General features: G+C 38.6%; 4 protein-coding genes across 6 annotated transcripts; all 4 read left to right on the top strand.

Moving 5' to 3' along the window:
* Positions 1-280: 280 nt before the first annotated feature.
* LOC17884041 lies at positions 281-2,705 on the top strand. Of its 2 annotated transcripts, none has more exons than XM_006288321.2 (4): positions 281-404; positions 1,194-1,425; positions 1,808-2,055; positions 2,130-2,705. In XM_006288321.2, the coding sequence occupies exons 2-4, from the start codon at positions 1,212-1,214 to the stop codon at positions 2,526-2,528; spliced, it is 861 nt and encodes a 286-aa protein (XP_006288383.1). In that variant the 5' UTR covers positions 281-404; positions 1,194-1,211; the 3' UTR covers positions 2,529-2,705. The 2 variants fall into 2 exon arrangements, with proteins under 2 accessions (XP_006288383.1, XP_023635835.1); XM_023780067.1 differs by having other exon boundaries at positions 281-475.
* Positions 2,706-3,161: 456 nt separating this feature from the next.
* On the top strand, positions 3,162-9,538 carry LOC17884227 (ubiquitin carboxyl-terminal hydrolase 8). Its single transcript, XM_006286986.2, has 13 exons — positions 3,162-3,394; positions 4,024-4,275; positions 4,348-4,489; positions 5,046-5,105; positions 5,236-5,328; positions 5,488-5,805; positions 5,911-6,051; positions 6,188-6,358; positions 6,843-7,100; positions 7,222-7,370; positions 7,690-8,232; positions 8,529-8,802; positions 9,047-9,538. Exons 1-13 carry the CDS (start codon positions 3,303-3,305, stop codon positions 9,158-9,160), a joined length of 2,607 nt encoding a protein of 868 aa, XP_006287048.1. The 5' UTR covers positions 3,162-3,302; the 3' UTR covers positions 9,161-9,538.
* Positions 9,539-9,765: 227 nt separating this feature from the next.
* Positions 9,766-11,533, top strand: LOC17884258 (protein STRICTOSIDINE SYNTHASE-LIKE 3). Its single transcript, XM_006287840.2, has 3 exons — positions 9,766-10,464; positions 10,553-10,720; positions 10,978-11,533. The coding sequence occupies exons 1-3, from the start codon at positions 9,845-9,847 to the stop codon at positions 11,375-11,377; spliced, it is 1,188 nt and encodes a 395-aa protein (XP_006287902.1). The 5' UTR covers positions 9,766-9,844; the 3' UTR covers positions 11,378-11,533.
* A 415-nt stretch (positions 11,534-11,948) lies between these two features.
* Positions 11,949-19,057, top strand: LOC17881446 (replication factor C subunit 1). 2 transcript variants are annotated; one of them, XM_006286946.2, is made up of 23 exons: positions 11,949-12,064; positions 12,273-12,318; positions 12,416-12,529; positions 12,819-13,286; positions 13,370-13,437; positions 13,519-13,594; positions 13,676-13,737; positions 13,831-13,976; positions 14,154-14,287; positions 14,367-14,555; positions 14,643-14,764; positions 14,844-15,051; positions 15,397-15,450; positions 15,901-16,070; positions 16,185-16,275; positions 16,465-16,634; positions 16,943-16,982; positions 17,308-17,432; positions 17,619-17,691; positions 17,807-17,899; positions 17,988-18,237; positions 18,425-18,481; positions 18,660-19,057. In XM_006286946.2, exons 2-23 carry the CDS (start codon positions 12,316-12,318, stop codon positions 18,806-18,808), a joined length of 2,862 nt encoding a protein of 953 aa, XP_006287008.1. In that variant the 5' UTR covers positions 11,949-12,064; positions 12,273-12,315; the 3' UTR covers positions 18,809-19,057. The 2 variants fall into 2 exon arrangements, with proteins under 2 accessions (XP_006287008.1, XP_023635834.1); XM_023780066.1 differs by having other exon boundaries at positions 14,127-14,287.
* Positions 19,058-19,066: the final 9 nt, after the last annotated feature.

Here is a 19,066-nt window from a genome sequence, read left to right as displayed (position 1 = left end):
TAATAAAACATAATGTTTATGTGGAAAGAAAGTATACATAAGAAGTAAGCTTTTGAAAGGTTGCAAACAGTGACGGTCCATTTTTCTCCAAATAGCTTTAAAACTGTATTGATTCACTTATTATAAAGTTATAAACAAAAAAAAAAAAAAAACTACTGAAAAAAAAAGCAATACACAAGATTCATTAGTCACGGACACGCACCACTCCTTTGAATCCCCTACTCAAGACACGCATCGCATCATGGTAAATACTAAATAGATACACATGGCACAGACCGACCCGACCCAGAGGCCCAATTAGAGACCCAGATTTCACAAAATTAATGGAATTGTGTACATCGCTTCGTCCTCGGCTTTCATCGGCCTTACTGCATCGTCTTCTTCTTCCGCTTCTGAGGCTTCGGGTATGTTGTTAAGCTCTCAGATTCCATCGTTGCTCTTCTCCCACCTATTTTTCTCCCCTTTGGGTTTCTCTGTGAGTTCTGATTATCATTTATTTTGACTTTTAAACTGTTAGGAGAATCGAGTCGATGTTTTTTGTATCCTTGAAAGATTCAGTTCAAGTGATTATTGTAATGTCTCTGAAAAATTCTTCATCTGAAGCTAATATCAGAATACGGAATCCCTGGGTCTGATAACTTTGAGAGAAGAATTCGATATTGTTCTTATATTAAAAATTAAGAACTCAAGATTGTTGAGTTGTGGAGATGTTAGTTCCGAAGAGTCTTGTGTTTCCCTCTACATTTTGTAGTTGATAAACTTTCTTGGGTTTAGCTATAATCTCTTTGTAAGCATAAGCAGCTAGTATCTATTGCCAAATTTGGGTTGCTTGATACTTTTGTAGCAGTGAGAGAGTTTATAAAAAGAGTGTAGCTTTCCATGTATGAATGATGTGGTATTGTCATGCTTATAACGATTGGCGTCTCTGATCATGTCTGGTCTCAAAAAAATCGATGCTTTGGATTGGTTTTACAAGATGCTGCACAGTATCTGCAACCCATTCTCATTTGGTACATCATTAGGTCTAAGTTATAGCTGAATGGTGGTTGTATTTAGATCGTGTTTCTCTGCGGTTTAATAAGTTAATGTCTTTACTTCTTAGTTGGTTTTGGAGATTACAAAACTGTGCTATGTCTGTCATGAAGTGTACCTGAATCTGAATTTCATTCTAAGTTATCAACTTTGTGGGTCAGATTTGAGAGGAAGTATAAATGAGAAGACACAGTAACTTTGTGGACACACCTGCCAGTGCATATGGAGCTGGACAGATACAGGACGCCCATTCTGATTTCCAAGGTCAATTAGAGGCATTCACGCCTGAGAGGGACCAACCATTTTCAGATTCACAAGCAGAGGGTCAATGGAGATGGGAACGAGATGGCCCAAATATGTCAAGACCAATGGCAACTGCCGTTTACAATGAAGGTAAATCTTACTTATTGTGTCAGTATTTATAGTTAGGTCTTTGTGTTTTAGTACTATTGAGAAGAGCAATCACCATGTGATTGGTTTGTTTATTAGGTCTAGTAGGCAATGATATTATTGCGCAGAAGTCTTGGCAAATACAAGTAATGCTCATCCTCATATATGACTTATCGTCCTTTTTTATGACCAACGTTGTTCCTATAGTTGGTGTGTGTTCCAGTGACATTTTACATAGGATGGGAGGAGTGTAGTTCTGGTTGAGATATTTGCGGAAATTGTCAGAGGAAAGATGAAAATGATATGATTCCTTATGTAAAACCTGCATCGAATGTCTCTGGAGCTTTAGGTCTTATCCCTTTTAATAATTGTTCGGTTGACACAGGACAACAAGGTGTTGATTCATCAAGGACGTATTACCGTGGCCAAATGGATTCAAAGCCAGGAATGGAGAAGCAAGGCAGTGATCCCAGAGCTCAATCACAACACCAAGAAAACCCCAAGACTGGTTATGATAATAACCGTGGGATTCAGACCTTTGAAGGTCTTGAACAAAAGTTCATGGATGATATAACAAGACTAGCAAAAGATCAAATCGAAGCAGAGGATGCAGAGATTGCCAGACATCGAGAGGTTAGCAACAAATTGGAGCTACTGAAATACTTTAGTTTGGGTTTCTAATCATTTGATCTGAAATCTGTATACAGAAAATAAAGACCATTGGTACTCGGTACGAAGAACAGTTAGCTACACTTAGAGCACGGCACACAGGTAAGAGAGAAGAGATCATGAGGAAAGAATCACAAGCCAGGCAGCAACAATACAAGCAGCAAGCCATGGGGATGACTGATCAGTACCATCCAAACGCGGTTGGTCCAGCCAATCTAATGCCATCTGGTCATCCCCAAGGACCCCAAGGTTACATTGGCAATGCTCAAGATCCAGCAGCTGTGGCGGATGCACCATCCAGATCCTATGGTTCAGAACGGTTTGAAGCATACGGAGAGAGACCTAGGTTTCAAGGCGGAAACAGAGATCACGGGTTCGAACCTAGGGGCCAGTACCCTGGTGGAAATGTCTACGACACTGCCTCACGCTTCTACTGATGTGATATTTTGAACATATTGTGTTTTAGAGGATTCACACTCCCACTTTTTTGGCTTTTTAGATCAATTAAGCTTTTCAGACTATCAAAATGACAACATATTTAAACAGTTCAAAAAATAATTACTGTACCGATGTACTTTTCCAAATAAAAAAAATGAGATTAGAATTCAAGACTATGGAGGATGACTAATTTAGCATACAATTTGACAAAGGAAGCATAATACTGTATAGTTTAGTAGTACTTTATCTTAAATTTTCAATGGAAAGCTTTAGACGATTAGAAAAGCCAATATACAGTACTTTTTTTACTTTATAAAATACTATTTGTGATATATGGGAAAAACATATTTGTGTAAAGAAAAAAATTCACAAGACAGGGTACAATTTGGATATACTATGTAAATTATATCTGAAATATGTAAGAAAAACATTGATTTTTTTTTTCGGTAAGAGAAAAACATTGATTATTAGTCAATACAGAAGCTCGTACTAATGATATAATTATTGACAAAGAAAAACGCTTATATTTACAAAAACAAATTGTGACAAAATAATAATTATCATATAAATTTCCCTCCTTATATCATCTTCACAAAAGACAATACTTCCTCCAACAACAACCAAAAAAAAAAAAAAAAAAACAATCTCTTGCCCAAATCTCTCCTTTTATTTTCCTCTCTCTTTAATTTGGCCCTGGCATTGTAGATGCTGATTGTCTGAAAAACTATCATCTGCGAATCTTGCTCGTGTGGCAATCCTGTGTCGGAGGAACAATGAGCGGTTCATCGTCCGAGGAATCTCCCGATTCAACTCAGCGGATCGATTCGTTCAATGGCGAGCAGAGAGTCTACTTCGTTCCCTTGAGGTATCTATCTCTCTAGCTCTATCGTTTCGTTTTATTTTCATGTCGTTCCTTTTTGATTGGGGGAATATTCGGCGAATCTGAATCGCATCATGAGTGAGTTTTATTCGAATGGGTTGGATTTGAATCTTGTGGGAGTTTAATGATTGATTTGATCTAGGGTTCTACAACTTATGGATCCTTTCTTCGGATGCATACGGATGGGTTTTGTTAATCTGTTCCTTTTCCTGAGCTTATTTGCGATGTATTGCAGAAGACTCGAATGAATGTGATTTGGATTCAGTATATGAATATATGTGGCGTGTTTTATGTAGTGCTCAACAATCAGATTTCACAGACAATACCAGTTTCGTGAGAGGCTATATTTTTAGTATTGGTTAAAATAGGTATTGAGTGTCTCGATTTGTTTGGTGAACAATCGCTAGGTGCCTTTTTCTATTCTATTTCCTTTCTTCTAGCTCTTGGGTGTAGCTCCTACTGTTGATTGATAGTTGAGCTAATGATAGACTAGAATGAGAGTCAATCAGATATTTACGAAATATGATTCTCATTCATTTCAGAATTATATCCAATGTTATGTTATTTGGACATCATTCAGTTAACCGATGGCAATATTCAAACTTGAATTTCAGGTGGTGGAAAGATGCCCAAGATTCAATGCCTTCCGAATTAGTTGAAAAAAGAGAGATCTTGTATACAGCAACAACTGGGTCGTCTTACGGAGGCCCTATGAAGTTGATAAATAACATATTTAACTCCGATATTTTGTTTGATCTGAAGAGAGAAGGAGATGCATTACAGAATGGTGAAATGGGAGAAGCAAGCATCTCAGGCAGGGACTTTGCTTTGGTCTCAAGTGATATGTGGCTGCAGGCACTCAAATGGTAAGTGTCGTTTTTTCTGTACACTATCCCATCTAAAAAGCAAAGGGTGATTTCCCTAATCTTTGTTCCTAGGCATCATGATGATAAAAATACTGAGAGAGGCGTAAAAAGTATCTCAGCCGGAGGAGTTGACAGAGGTGATGTTTATCCAGTACAACTCAGGCTCTCCGTTTTGCAGGAAACCAATTTATTGGCGGTTAAAATTTGCAAAAAGGTGTCTTCAAACTTACAGCCTTCTTTTGTTTGCCTGATCAAGTGCCTTGATGATGCCACATATACTTGCTGCTATAGAAGTGGAGTGGTCGATTTTCCATTTAGAAGATGATTAGGAACCTAAACTGGATTCTTTTTCACTGGGACTTCTTTAGAACTTATGTTTCATAATAAAAATTACCTACCAGACAAAACATTACGTAACTATAGGCCTGTAGTTCTGACACTCTTGTTCACATGAAACATGAGAAGGAAATAGTTGAAACTATTAGGGATATTAAAATTTCCTGCTAGAATGTTGCTATCCATCCTGAAACGTCTTGTTTTACAGTGGGCCAAGATGTCCTGTATAGTTCTTCTACATGTTTAATTAATTCAATACCATTGTTATCTTTTACAAAATTTATTCCTACAGTTAAAACTTCATCTTGCAATGAAGAGTCAACCATAATTAGAAACAACTTAGTTTCTTGTTCTTTTTATCTGCAGAATTTTTGCATAGCTTCTCAGTTGTTGTTGTTCTGGTTCCAAATCTTATTATGTTTTCCCTCATACAGGACAATTCAGTTGAATGCTTCAGAAGAGCATGCAAGATATTCAGTCTGGATTCTGAGCAGGTAAAGTGTTCTGTGCATTTATGTTTACCTACTACGTACATGAATTACATTTCAGTTTATGCCTACTATATGGTACATGCAATATTTATTCATGCAATTACAAATGATACGGCTGGTTTTGATTCTGTAGTTGCGCATTTGGGATATCTCTGGCCAAACAACCTTGTTTTTCGAAAGTGATGTGAGCAATTCCAAAGATTCTCCACAACAAGCAGATCAGGAAGTAAGTGTAGTGCTTTCTGAGTGAATGCAGAAATTGCGTCATAGTATGTTACAATGAAAATGCCTTTGCCTTATTTCAGACTTGCCTTCCATTTTTCCTTTTCTTTTTCCTTATTTCTTTGATTCTGATTCCTAGTCATAATGAATTTTGGTCCAACAGATGCTCCTAGAGCTTCAGATTTATGGATTATCAGACTCCATCAAATTGAAGGAATCAAAAAAGGAAGATGGTTCCGCGCAGCAAACCAATGGCATAAATGGTGGCACAATGTTCAGATTTGGACGGAGTAATTCTTTGAGCTTTTTGGGAAAAGCTGGAGAAGCTGGGACTTTGGGGTTGACAGGCTTGCAGAATCTAGGAAATACTTGTTTCATGAACAGTTCCCTTCAATGCCTGGCTCACACACCAAAGCTTGTTGACTTCTTTCTTGGAGAATATAGTAAAGAAATAAATCTTGACAACCCATTGGGAATGAAAGTATGTCAAACTATGTTTTGCTGTATAGATACATATTATCGACAGTGGCTAATTGATTTATTCTCTCTTCCTGGTTAGCCTCACCATCAATTTTTCTTCTGGCAGGGTGAGATCGCCCTAGCTTTTGGTGATTTGTTGAGGAGTCTGTGGGCGCCAGGTGCATCAACAGTATCCCCAAGGACATTCAAAGCAAAACTTGCTCGCTTTGCTCCTCAGTTTACTGGCTTTAATCAGCATGATTCGCAGGTCAGGGAAAACACTTCAGTTTATAAAAATCTGAATTAAGTGAGCCTTCCTGATATATCTTCCCGTCTTTCAGCATTAAAGACTGCATATCGGGACATTCCATCCATGTTTTTGAGGTTTCTTGATTTGGTTGCAGGAACTTCTAGCTTTCTTACTGGATGGACTCCACGAGGACTTAAACCGTGTAAGGAACAAGCCTTATGTGGAAGCAAAAGATGGAGATGGCCGTCCAGACGCAGAAGTGGCTGATGAATATTGGCGAAATCATGTGGCTCGCAATGATTCAATAATTGTTGATGTGTGCCAAGTAAATATCTTCAGGTTCCTAAATTGTTTATATACCTCTGTTGAAAAGCACGCTAAGGATTGGGTTTGCACATTAGGAAACTTTAGCTTGATCTCTAGTAAAAAAATGTTGGCAGGCTCAAGCTGTATAGTATTCTGGTATCCAATTTGGGGTTCTACGTATCAATTTGATCTAAGATGCACATGTTTGAAATTTCTTCCATCAGATTAGTCAGCGCAATTTTATCTACTTGATTTGAGTTCTGTGCACGTAATGTTTTCTTTGTTTTAAGGAAGATATTCCCTGTCAAATAACTCTATGTACACTTTTTGTTTTGAGAATTGTTTTTCGTTTGATATGATGCTCTTTACACTTCAACCATCTGGCTATTTCAAGAACTTTTAACATCCTGGATATTCTCATATTCATTGGTTAAGTGAATTTGCTAAGAAAATATCCTAATATTGTCGAGCACTAATACATTTATATGTATTTCTGGTTGCAGGGCCAATACAAATCAACATTAGTTTGTCCTATTTGCAAAAAGGTTTCTGTTATGTTTGATCCGTTCATGTACCTATCGCTACCTTTGCCATGCACATCAATGCGAACGATGGATTTAACAGTTATGAGTGCCGATGGGAGTAGTCTGCCTATCCCATTGACTATCAACGTTCCTAAGTTTGGAAAATTCGAAGATCTTCATAAGGCTCTTGTCACTGCCTGCTCTTTACCAGAGGATGAGACTTTACTGGTTACTGAGGTATATTTTTATAACATATATGCTATATTTGTTGTTATGAAACTCATTCCGGTGCGTAAGTGGAGCATTTGGTAACACATACAATGGATTTTCTCGTTATTCCGTCGTCTCACTTGTATAGGTATACAACAATCGGATTCTTCGCTTCCTGGAGGAGCCTACTGATTCATTAACCTTGATCAGAGATGGTGACAAACTTGTCGTGTACCGGTTAAAGAAAGATGCAAATAATTCTCCCTTGATTGTGTATATGCATCAGAAGCTGGAAGAGTAAGTGTGCATAGTACAGTAGTACTCAATGCTAATTAAGGTTCTTATCAATGCAAATTTCCCCTAGCCCCTGTCTTTTTTGACTGGTGGTTATGGACATTATCTGTTTGCTTATGTTGGCAACCACATGAATTGATCATTAGATGCACTTACCTCAAAGAGCAATACTTATACTAGTTCTTTTCCTTATGTAATGTATCTCTATTGTGCTATTTTTCAACTAATAAATGGTAGTGCAGTTTAACTATTGTTCAATCATGTCATGCATGAACTTAATGTCTGGTGGGTACCAAATATTTTACCGTTTCAATGTTTTCAGGCAGTTTATATCTGGGAAATCTAGCCCAACTTGGAAGGCATTTGGAATCCCCTTAGTCTCAAGGCTTTGTGATGTCGAGAATGGATCTGATGTCGAGAACCTGTACCTGAAGCTGCTTAGTTCATTTAAGATGCCAACTGAACTCTTCACAGAGAATCTTGAAAATCCAACTGACGAAGAAGCTACTGATAAAGCAGAGACCGAGACCGGTGCTACTACTTCAGTTGAGGATACAAATTCCAGTGATGTCAAGGAGACAACTGAATCTCTTCCAGATCCTGTGTTGAGGCTTTACCTAACCGACGACAGAGGAAACTCAATAGAAGCTGAAGTACTGAAAGAAAAGCCTGTAAATAAATCCAAGCGGGTGAATGTGCTTGCACGTTGGCCAGTAAAAGACCTTGACGTTTATGATACTTGTCTTCTGAGCTCCTTACCTGAGGTTTGCAAATTTGGAACTAAGAGACCCCAAGAAACCGTTTCGCTTTACAAGTGCCTTGAAGCATTCTTAACGGAGGAGCCTCTTGGTCCTGATGACATGTGGTGAGTTGAGGATCAAAACCATTTCTGATATCTATCCTCAGCTTTTTGATACGTGAAATTATACTTTTTGACCATCGTGCTCATAGGCAGTTGAAAATCGAATTAGGTTAAGTCATGTGATTTGTTTTGTTGTCTTGAAAATTTTGTGGGCATGTAGCATTGTATCATGCTATATATTTCCTTGCGTCGTCATCATCTTTGGATTTATCTCGAATTTTTCAATCTGTTGTGGGCCTGGCTTGCTATTTACTATTCGTCTGGTTGCTGGTAGCTGACATGAGTCGAAATTGTTTTAGGTATTGTCCTGGCTGCAAAGAGCACCGGCAAGCCATTAAAAAGTTAGATCTCTGGAGGTTGCCAGAGATCCTGGTTATTCACCTGAAGAGGTTTTCTTATAGCCGGTTTATGAAGAACAAGCTTGAGGCGTATGTTGACTTCCCGCTCGATGATCTTGATCTATCAAGCTACATCTCTTACACAAATGGTCAGACAACTTATCGCTACATGCTGTATGCGATTAGCAATCACTATGGAAGCATGGGAGGTGGTCATTACACAGCATATGTTCACGTAAGTGAAAAGACATTTGTAATTATCTTTTGATATCTCTTGTCTCAGCTGTTCATCTATTTGAAGTGTTTGTGTTGCAAAACTGTGGAACCCTTGTAGGTAGGATAGTAGAAAACTTTAGAAGTTGAATTACTCATAATCGGGATATATTGCGGTTAAAAATGCTGGTATCCAAATTCATAGAGTTGTTGACCTCACAAGGATGCTAGTTACATTCAATTTCTTCTTCTTCTTTTTTTTGCAGCATGGAGGGGATAGATGGTATGACTTTGATGATAGCCATGTCCATTCAATCAGCCAAGAAAAGATTAAGACCTCGGCTGCCTATGTTTTGTTCTATAAACGCCTTCTAGACTAAGAAACCTGAAGTGGAAAAGATAAGAAAGATGCATTTGCAGTTTTTGCCACTGTGCAATGGGAAAAGGCTTATTTAAAACATCACCCGTTGATTCTCATTTCACTTCAATATCAAGAGCAGAGCAGCTATGTGGTGAGGACGGTGAGAGACAGAGAAGAGCAAAAAAGCGGGGGATTCATTAATTTGTTTACAAAATTGGGGTCTGATTATTTCGTTAACCATATTCAATTAGAGTAGAAGAATAGAGAAATTGGTTTCAAACAAAAAGCCCTTTTGTGGGATATGTTCTAAATTGTTGCTTTAGTTCTTGTGTGTGTCAGTTTTGGCTCTCGACCAAAGAAGATTAAAAAGTTACATCTATTTAACTTTTTCTTCTCTTTTTGTTGCTTTACAAAATTGTTAGTCTTACTCATCTTCTCTTCTTCTGTCCTGAACGTCTTCAAGCAGAGCCGTAGTTTAGCGATACTTGGTGGCTACGTAAAATTACAAATCTGTTATCTAATTTTTCTAATAAAGTAATTAAAAGCTTTGTAGGGCTTGTAGCTTACCACGTACAGTAAGTACTGTGAGTGTGAGAGCTCTCTTGGCATTGCTCAACCACCAATGGATCCACCTACCCTTCTTCTTCTTCTTCTTCCTCTTTTAAACCCCTAATCTCCTCTCTACCTCAACAACGCCACAATCATGGCTTTGTTCTTGTCTCCCACAAGTATCACTCTTCTCTTTCTCACCCTCTCCCTCGCTCTCTACTGCAGCATCGATCCTTTCAACCACTGCGCCATCTCCGGTTTCCCAAATTTCGTCACTCATGAGGTTGTCTCTCCACGTCCCGATGAAGTGCAATGGGAGAGAGATTCGCAGAACTCACTTCAGAAATCAAAGATTCTGTTTTTAAACCAAGTCCAAGGTCCAGAGAGCGTCGCGTTTGATCCGCAGGGACGTGGTCCGTACACAGGAGTTGCTGATGGTAGGGTTTTGTTTTGGAATGGCGAGAAATGGATTGATTTCGCTTACACTTCGAGTAATCGGTCAGAGATTTGTGATCCCAAGCCGTCTGCTTTGAGTTACTTGAGGAACGAACATATCTGTGGACGTCCTTTGGGTCTTCGTTTCGATAAGAGAACCGGAGATTTGTACATCGCTGATGCGTATATGGGACTTTTGAAAGTAGGTCCTGAAGGTGGCTTAGCAATGCCGCTTGTTACTGAAGCTGAGGGTGTGCCATTGGGGTTTACTAATGACCTTGACATTGATGATGATGGAACTGTTTACTTTACAGATAGCAGCATCAATTACCAGAGGAGGTTTGTGTCTTCTCTTGCTTTTGAATGAATGTGTGGGTGTGGATGTTGCTGACAAGCTCTGATTTTTTTAACTGTGGATCTCTTTCAGGAACTTCTTGCAGCTCGTATTCTCTGGAGACAACACTGGGAGAGTTCTAAAGTATGATCCAATATCTAAGAAAGCTGTTGTTCTAGTCTCAAATGTTCAGTTTCCGAATGGTGTGTCTATCAGCAAAGACGGTTCTTTCTTTGTATTCTGCGAAGGAGATATTGGAAGGTACAAGTAGTAGCCAATCTTAACTTGATGTTGTGTGATCAATGTCTGGAGACGACCTTGGATCAGTTGCCTCACTAGTAGATAAAGTAATAGGATAAGCCCTTATAGTCTGATTGTTTAATAAGAACTGAAAACATTTGTCTGTGTGTATGCATCACATGATTCATTTCTTTGTCTGTAGCATTGAAGGGTCAGTGCCACAAAAGAGTATGTTGACCCATTACAGCTAATGAATCGTCTAATTGTTTGTATTGCAGCCTACGAAGATACTGGTTAAAAGGCGAGAAAGCTGGAACAACAGATGTGTTTGCGATGTTACCAGGGCATCCTGATAACGTAAGGACAAACCAAAACGGTGAATTTTGGGTGGCGCTTCATTGCAGGCGCAACTACTACTCATACTTAATGGCAAGATATCCTAAGCTGAGGATGTTCATACTGAGACTCCCAATCACTGCAAGAACACACTACTCGTTTCAGATTGGGTTGCGGCCGCACGGAGTGGTGGTTAAGTATAGCCCTGAAGGGAAGCTTATACAGGTTTTGGAAGATAGTGAAGGGAAATTTGTGAGATCAGTGAGTGAAGTGGAAGAAAAAGATGGGAAGCTTTGGATGGGGAGTGTTTTGATGAACTTTGTTGCTGTTTATGATCTCTGATTGCTTCACCTATACGTAAACAACTTCATTGGGTTTCTAGATTTAGCAAATTCCCAAAAGAGCTAAGCTGTGTATTAAAATCAAAGGCAATAACTTACCACAAACAATGGAACAAAATGTTAGCAATGGCATCAAATCATTAAGTCCCAGAAGTTATTACGAACCGATCAATTTACAATGTTAAACTCAATTTGAACCGAAATTGATTCGGTTATTATCGGTAGACGACATAATTTTCTTCAATCAGAACTTTTACTCTTTCGTATTATGACGTTTTCCGTTCACTCAGATACTGAGATTTCTATCTTAAATCGCGATACCAAATTTACTGCCTCAAAATATTCAAAATTAACCAAGAAAACCAATTTCTGAACTCTGAATGTTCTTCGAGTAACCGGTTCAGTTAAATCTGAGCTTACCGGTATACAAGTCTAGTCTAGCTGCACCGGTCGAAGGCCCGCCAAGCTAATATTGTGGGTAAAGTATTTAATTTTAAGAACTTATTAGCCTTTATCAGAAGTTTTTGAGATTCCAAATATAAGGGATTTAATTAAAAGCTTCTCCAGAAAACTTCTCTTTTGACATTAGAGGTGTGCCATTAGTAGTAGACACGGCGACCGTTTCTTCTTCTTCTTCTCCGCCTAAATCTCGCTTCTCGCCGGAAATATCGCCGGAGAAGAACTAAGGGTTCGGTTTCGTTACTCTTGTTCGATTCTTCTTTTTAGATTTTGTGAAATTGACATAACCCTAAAAATTCAGAAGCCTCTGCCCTCGATAAAATATATCGCTGGATTCTGGTGGTTTCGACTGTTACTAGGGTTTATGCATGTTTACTAGTTCATCCGATCACGAGTCTTCGTCTATCCCAACTTCTAATTTTGTGGTTTTGATGCAGCATTGTACTATTTGTTTTGTAGTCGAAGTCTCGAGACGGGCAAATGGTGAGTTGAAATTTTCGTTTTCCTCCTTGGTACTGATATTAGAAGGTATTAAGTATGTAGGCTGATAAAGATAGCATGTTTGTAATTTGAATTGCAGTCGGATATTAGGAAGTGGTTTATGAAAGCCCATGATAAAGGAAATGGAAGTGCTCCGAAATCGACAGGTGCTGTGAAGAATGCTGCAGAGACTGCACCCATTAAACCAGAGCAGGTGTGTTTTCTGCTCTATATTGTGGATATAGTATGTGGTGTAACTTAGTAAAACACTGGAGTAACTAGTGCTAGCAGGATGGAAGTTAGTGGCTCTTTCTTTGTGACATTGGCATTGCATCTTTTGAGGTTGCATGAAACTTGAAATACAGATTTTTTGTGTCTTTTGTCATTAGTTTGTTTTCAGAGCCATTGGGAGTGAGTTATAGGCGACTCAAATATGCTAGTTGCTGTCACAATCGTATGTATTTGGTTTGTTTACTAGAATAAGTGTTCATCACTTGGAGCAGGCTAGCGAAGACCTGGATACTGCTGCTAGAAGAAAAACGAGCAAGTATTTTGGTAAGGATAAAACAAAAGTTAAAGATGAGAAAGAGGTGGAAGAATTACCTGCCAAGAGGAAACTTAAGACTGAGTCTGATGATTTAAGCAAGGCCCGCCCAAGAAAGGTTACCAAGGTTGATGATGACGATGATGATTTTGATGTACCTATTTCAAGGAAGACTCGTGATAGCACTCCCAGCAAAAAACTAAAGTCGGGGTCAGGTAGAGGAATCGCAAGTAAAACTGTTGAGAAAGACGAGGATGATGATGGTGAAGATGCCCACGAAAAGGAGACTCCTCTTAAATCAGGTGGAAGAGGCCGTGGCGGTAGAGCTGCATCAGGGGCCTCAACTGGTGGAAGAGGGAGAGGTGGAGGGCGAGGTGGGTTTATGAATTTTGGTGAAAGGAAAGACCCACCGCATAAAGGAGAAAAGGTGTGTCCCTTACGTGATCAATCTCTTATTCTATCTTGACTATTACATGGGGTCTTAATGTATTGACCTCTCTCTGTTTTCAGGAAGTTCCTGAAGGCACCCCTGATTGCTTAGCTGGAGTGACATTTGTAATTAGTGGAACACTTGATAGGTATTTCATTTTTACACACTTTTTGCCTTTTGCACGTCTGTATCTCATTTTACAGTTTCATGTACCCTCGTGACATTGCAGTTTAGAAAGAGAAGAAGCAGAAGATCTTATAAAGCGGCATGGTGGTCGTATAACAGGCTCTGTTAGCAAGAAAACGGTCTTTCTCCATACCGTTTAGTTTCTTTTTCTTTTTGTTGGATTAAAGGTAATGGCATAAAGTTACAATTCTTGTTTTCAGACTTACCTTTTGTGTGATGAAGATATCGGCGGAAAGAAATCTGAAAAAGCTAAAGAGCTGGGGTGTGTGCTCATGAACTGCATATCATTACAATAAATATTTTGAGGTGTTTTTTTTTTATTTACCAGCATCCTAACTTATAATATTCTGTTCAGCACTAAGTTTCTTACAGAGGATGGCCTGTTCGACATGATCCGGTCCTCTAAACCCGTGAAAAAGTCTTTGCCTGAAAGGACTAACAAAGGCACTGAAAAAGTCTGTGCACCACCAAAGATAAGTCCTCAGAAAGAAGAGACAAGAGGTAATAATTGTACTCTTGTATTGCATGCGCTTTGTGTAATTTATTAATTTGTGTCTTAAATATCTACCTGTCTCCAGACATTGCTCTTTTGGCTTCAGTAGAAGCTTGAGCCATTTCTAAGTGTCCTTTTCTTCTCAATTATCCTTACAGTTAATAGTGATGAAAAACAATTTTTAGGAAAGCCTGTAGCAAAAATTTCGCCCACCAAGGCTCCCCCGGCGAAAGGAAAAAAGATCATCGAGACTTCCTTGCCATGGACAGAAAAATACAGACCAAAAGTACCAAATGAGATTGTTGGGAATCAGTCACTGGTACACGATTGAAATGACTGTATGTTGCTTTTTGTTCAATGATATGAAAATGATGGATCCTTTATCAAATCGATTGCAGGTTACTCAGATTCACAACTGGCTGTCCCACTGGCATGATCAATTTGGAGGTACTGGAAGCAAAGGAAAGGGGAAGAAAGTGAATGATGCTGGTGCCAGGAAGGCTATACTCTTGAGTGGAACACCTGGTATTGGAAAAACAACATCAGCAAAGTTAGTTAGTAAGATGCTTGGTTTTCAAGCAGTTGAGGTTAGCTCATTATTACTTTAATTTCATTGGTTAATGATACAATATCTTGCACATGCTTGGAATATAGACTTTTTACTTTGTATTTAGGTTAATGCTAGTGACAGTCGTGGAAAGGCGAACTCGAATATTGCCAAAGGTATTGGTGGTAGTAATGCAAATACTGTGAAAGAACTTGTCAATAACGAAGCCATGGCGGCTAACTTGGATAGGTATGTTGGTGTTTCTTTTATTGATCTAGTCCTAGATGCTTGTATTATTTCCTGACTTGGTGGAATATTTTATCTTCAGGTCAAAGCACCTGAAGACTGTTCTAATCATGGATGAAGTAGATGGAATGTCTGCAGGCGACAGGGGAGGTGTTGCGGATCTTATAGCTAGCATTAAAATATCAAAGATTCCTATTATCTGCATTTGTAATGACCGATACAGTCAGAAATTGAAGAGTTTAGTAAACTACTGTCTTCCCCTCAATTTCCGGAAGCCCACAAAACAGCAGGTTAAATTTAGATGATTTTTTTTTGTCCTTTCTGTGTTATCTTTTGGTAGGATTGTGAACAGGACTTCATGCGATGGACCAATGGTTCTCTTTTCGATTTTTTCAAGATACTTTTGCTAGCAGTTGACAAGAAGTTACCCATTTATACTTTTAGACAATATGTATTGTGGAAATAACTGAAGTTTCACGCTTGCTTAACAGTTGACCTTTTGCTAATGGCTCCTATATTCAGTAGGGGAAAAAAATCCGAACAAGTCTCAGTTGTATTGAGGATCTAAGTAGCGGTCTATCCTTTATTTTAGCAATGGCTGTTGTCTTATGAAACCAACTTGTCTTTTGTTACAGATGGCAAAACGGCTGATGCATATTGCCAAGGTAGAAGGCCTTGAAGTTAATGAAGTAAGATTCTGTACTTAGTTGTTATATTTTCACTAGCTTCTGTAAGTCAATGCTAGCCAGTTTCATATAACTACTGCTTGGGATTATTTTCTTTGCAAAAATATCTGGTTCATTTCAGATCCTTTTTACAAATTAAACAAATGAGAATAGAAGTATTAGATTTGGTGTAAAGTACATGTGTCATGCAATACTCTTTTCCTTTAAAATCCTACTTTTGCGTTTCTTGATCTCACTGAGACTATTTTGTGGAATTCCCCTGGGAAAGCGTATGCCAGTTGTAATGGATCAAACACCCAAGATTAGAACTTGGATCCTGTGTTCTCTGTGTCCACTCTTCCTGTAGTCTAATACTTACATCTTTCTCTGCTCACTCGCATAAGCATTTTGGTGGTGGGCCTTATGTGCTATCAGTTTGTCCCCTGAACATCATCTATCTTTCCTTTCTTTCAGATTGCCCTGGAAGAACTCGCTGAGAGAGTGAATGGGGACATACGATTGGCCGTAAATCAGCTCCAATATATGAGCCTGTCCATGTCAGTCATCAAGTACGATGATATCAGGCAGCGCCTGCTAAGCAGTGCTAAGGATGAAGATATGTCCCCTTTCACAGCTGTTGACAAGTAATGCCTCAAGTAGTTTAGTTTAGTTCATCATTGATGCCCATCGTAGTGTATAATAAATGCTCTAAGTGTTAGGCATTGCCAAATTTTCTAAATTAATTGATTTCTTTCCAGGTTGTTTAGTTATAATGGTGGGAAGCTGAGAATGGATGAACGAATTGACCTAAGCATGAGTGATCCTGATTTGGTTCCTCTACTTATACAGGTCTTATATTGTTTTGGATTCTTGTGGGGTTGTTTTGTTATTATCTTCGGGAACATTAATTAATTTCCTGCTACCTCTAACATTAGTGATTGCTAAAACTTGTATTCCCTCATGAGAACGTATAGAACATTGAAATTTGTGCCTAATTTACTGTTAAATCTAAGACTGTATTTGTTTCCATCTGGGCAGGAAAACTATCTCAATTATAGGCCAGCCGGTAAAGACGAGACAAAACGAATGGAGTTACTTGCTCGTGCTGCTGAATCTATTGCAGATGGAGATATCATCAACGTGCAGATTCGAAGATACAGGCAATGGCAACTTTCTCAGTCATGCTGTGTTGCATCTTCTATTCTCCCGTAAGTTGCTTCCAGTTCTTGAGAATAATATTTATCCTTTTTACCAAAAGTGCTATTTTATTCCCTCCACGTGAAATTTGTGTCGCCGATGAATATGCCATGTCTTTCCTCTAGTGTTCTCATTATGTTTTTATTCCTTCTATACCTAAAGTTCATCTTTGATGGAGATCAGGTTCAATAAATCATATGCTGCCATGTATATATGGGTTGTTGTGTCTTTGTATGGATTTTTGTTCTTTGACGTAGTTCAGGGAGTAATGTACTTTCCAATACTTGAGAACTGACGTATATTTGTTTTGTTTGAATAGAGCTTCATTGTTGCATGGATCAAGGGAGATATTCGAGCAGGTAGTGATCTTTCAGTAAAGCTCATTACATATCATGGATGTAACCTGAAAACTGCAGCTATTATTCAATGCTTCTTTTTCTGATGATGCATGTCCATATTTCACATGATGCATTTTTCTGCATTCAAGATTCTGAGTCTTCAATACACAACTCATATATTGGCAAATAGGGTTTCAGAATAGTTAGTTCTTTTCTAAGTTGTAATATTTGAGCATTATAGCATATATTTATGGTTATGGTATGAGCCTGTTTCTCCGTTTTGTTGCCCTAGAGTTGCCTAAAATATCCTGATTCAGATCAACCATGCATAAATTACTGAATGCAGGGAGAGCGTAATTTCAATAGATTTGGTGGGTGGCTTGGCAAGAATTCTACTGCGGGGAAAAATAGACGGTTAATGGAGGATCTGCATGTTCATGTCCTTGCTTCTCGTGAATCCAGCTCTGGAAGGTTGTTTCCACCACAGTTAACCTTATGAGTTACTTCTTTCTGCTAGTGAAATTGCTACCTTGCTTTTCTTCATATTTCATCCGTCTGTGAAGAGTCAAATTTGTGTACATACTGCCTTTTCTTTTAACAATATTATGTGCTATTTTCTTATTCCAACTTTCTGACAAACGTCAACATTGACCACAGGGAGACTCTTCGTGTTGATTATCTTCCTCTTCTCCGAAATCGCTTGACTAGCCCACTTCAGACACTGCCTAAGGTTTGTCTTAGTAAATCTCTGTTTAACCTCACTGTACTCTTGTTTTAATTATATGATAAGATTTTCTATGTCATCTAGTACTTAATCATATTTATATGTGAAATTATTTCTTTAGGATGAAGCTGTTTCAGAAGTTGTTGATTTCATGAACTCCTACTCTATAAGCCAGGAGGACTTTGATACTATTATGGAGTTGGGAAAATTTAAGGTATACACTATTTCCTTTTTCATAGGATATAACTGCCACAGCTGTGACTATGAATCTTCACTAATGTATTGCAAACTTTACAAATCAGGGACATGAAAATCCGATGGAGGGTGTTCCACCTCCAGTTAAAGCAGCTTTGACCAAAAAATATAATGAGACGAATAAAACCAGAATGGTACGTGTTGCTGACATGGTGCAGCTTCCGGGAATGAAGAAGGCCCCTAAGAAGCGAATAGCTGCAATGCTGGAACCAACTGTTGATAGTTTGAGAGATGAGGATGGCGAGCCATTAGCAGAAAATGAAGAAGAAAATGCGTCAGACGCTGAAGAAGACTCAGGTACTGGACATCTTTTTGAACGAATTATTTTTATAGATTCAGGTAACTGGGCCTGTATAAGAAAAAACTGAGCCTCGTAAGGACATAACAAGATTACCTTCGGTATCTAATGGGAATTGGAACTAGACCAAATGAAATCCTGACTGGGTCTCTCTGTTTGTTTTTGATTTTGTTTTTGATATTCCAGAAGAAGCAAACGATGGAGAAAAGCTAGAGTCAAATCTAAAAAATCTGAATGCTAGAGGTTGGTCATGTTACACCTTTTTATAAGTTGTCTTTTCCTTCAATAAGCCAGTTAGTCTGATATATCTTGGCTTGAACGATGAATTCTTGGCTAAATCTTTACTCCCCATCTCTCCCTGGGAGGGGAATTTTGCTGACCATCATCTCTAAGTCTTAACGAGCTATAATTCGTGTTGCAGGGATCCAAGTTGAATTGGATTTGAAGGGAGCTGGAAGCTCTGGTTCAAGAAAGGCCGCTGGTAGAGGCAGAGGAAGAGGCAAAACAGCTGAGGCGTCTACTGAGAAGAAAGCTACAGGAAGAGGCTCTGGTGCCAAGAGAAAGAGATAAAAAGCTAACTGCCTCAGTTTTCAGGCACATTCCGAGAAGTTTACTATTTTGTGGAATGTTCTTGTCCGGCTTACAAGGATTTCGTGGTTGTTTTATCTGGATTGGTAGATGAATTACGTTTTTTTAGAATACGTTTCCTCTTCGACTAATGATGAAAACTAGTGCAAGGTTTTAGAAAATGTGGACAAATGAACGCAATGGATGAAGATTTTTGTAAAGCTTTTATTGGCTTAAATTTGCTCAAATCCACAGTTGTGT

Source organism: Capsella rubella, unplaced genomic scaffold (assembly GCF_000375325.1).
Source record: "Capsella rubella cultivar Monte Gargano unplaced genomic scaffold, Caprub1_0 scaffold_6, whole genome shotgun sequence".
Classification (NCBI taxonomy): domain Eukaryota; kingdom Viridiplantae; phylum Streptophyta; class Magnoliopsida; order Brassicales; family Brassicaceae; genus Capsella; species Capsella rubella.
Note: the sequence above shows the minus strand (reverse complement) of the source record. Positions and strands in the feature narration are given on the sequence as shown.

Bases quoted from the DNA above. Each gene is read 5' to 3' on its own strand.
- LOC17884041 (XM_006288321.2), top strand. From the start codon at position 1,212: ATGAGAAGACACAGTAACTTTGTGGACACACCTGCCAGTGCATATGGA. The intron at 1,426-1,807 runs GTAAATCTTACT...CGGTTGACACAG, and splicing joins AACTGCCGTTTACAATGAAG to GACAACAAGGTGTTGATTCA. The intron at 2,056-2,129 runs GTTAGCAACAAA...ATCTGTATACAG, and splicing joins AGATTGCCAGACATCGAGAG to AAAATAAAGACCATTGGTAC.
- LOC17884258 (XM_006287840.2), top strand. From the start codon at position 9,845: ATGGCTTTGTTCTTGTCTCCCACAAGTATCACTCTTCTCTTTCTCACC. The intron at 10,465-10,552 runs GTTTGTGTCTTC...GATCTCTTTCAG, and splicing joins AGCATCAATTACCAGAGGAG to GAACTTCTTGCAGCTCGTAT. The intron at 10,721-10,977 runs GTACAAGTAGTA...TTTGTATTGCAG, and splicing joins TGCGAAGGAGATATTGGAAG to CCTACGAAGATACTGGTTAA.
- LOC17881446 (XM_023780066.1), top strand. The intron at 16,071-16,184 runs GTAATGCCTCAA...ATTTCTTTCCAG, and splicing joins CCTTTCACAGCTGTTGACAA to GTTGTTTAGTTATAATGGTG. The intron at 16,276-16,464 runs GTCTTATATTGT...CCATCTGGGCAG, and splicing joins TGGTTCCTCTACTTATACAG to GAAAACTATCTCAATTATAG.
- LOC17884227 (XM_006286986.2), top strand. From the start codon at position 3,303: ATGAGCGGTTCATCGTCCGAGGAATCTCCCGATTCAACTCAGCGGATC. The intron at 3,395-4,023 runs GTATCTATCTCT...CTTGAATTTCAG, and splicing joins GTCTACTTCGTTCCCTTGAG to GTGGTGGAAAGATGCCCAAG. The intron at 4,276-4,347 runs GTAAGTGTCGTT...CTTTGTTCCTAG, and splicing joins TGGCTGCAGGCACTCAAATG to GCATCATGATGATAAAAATA.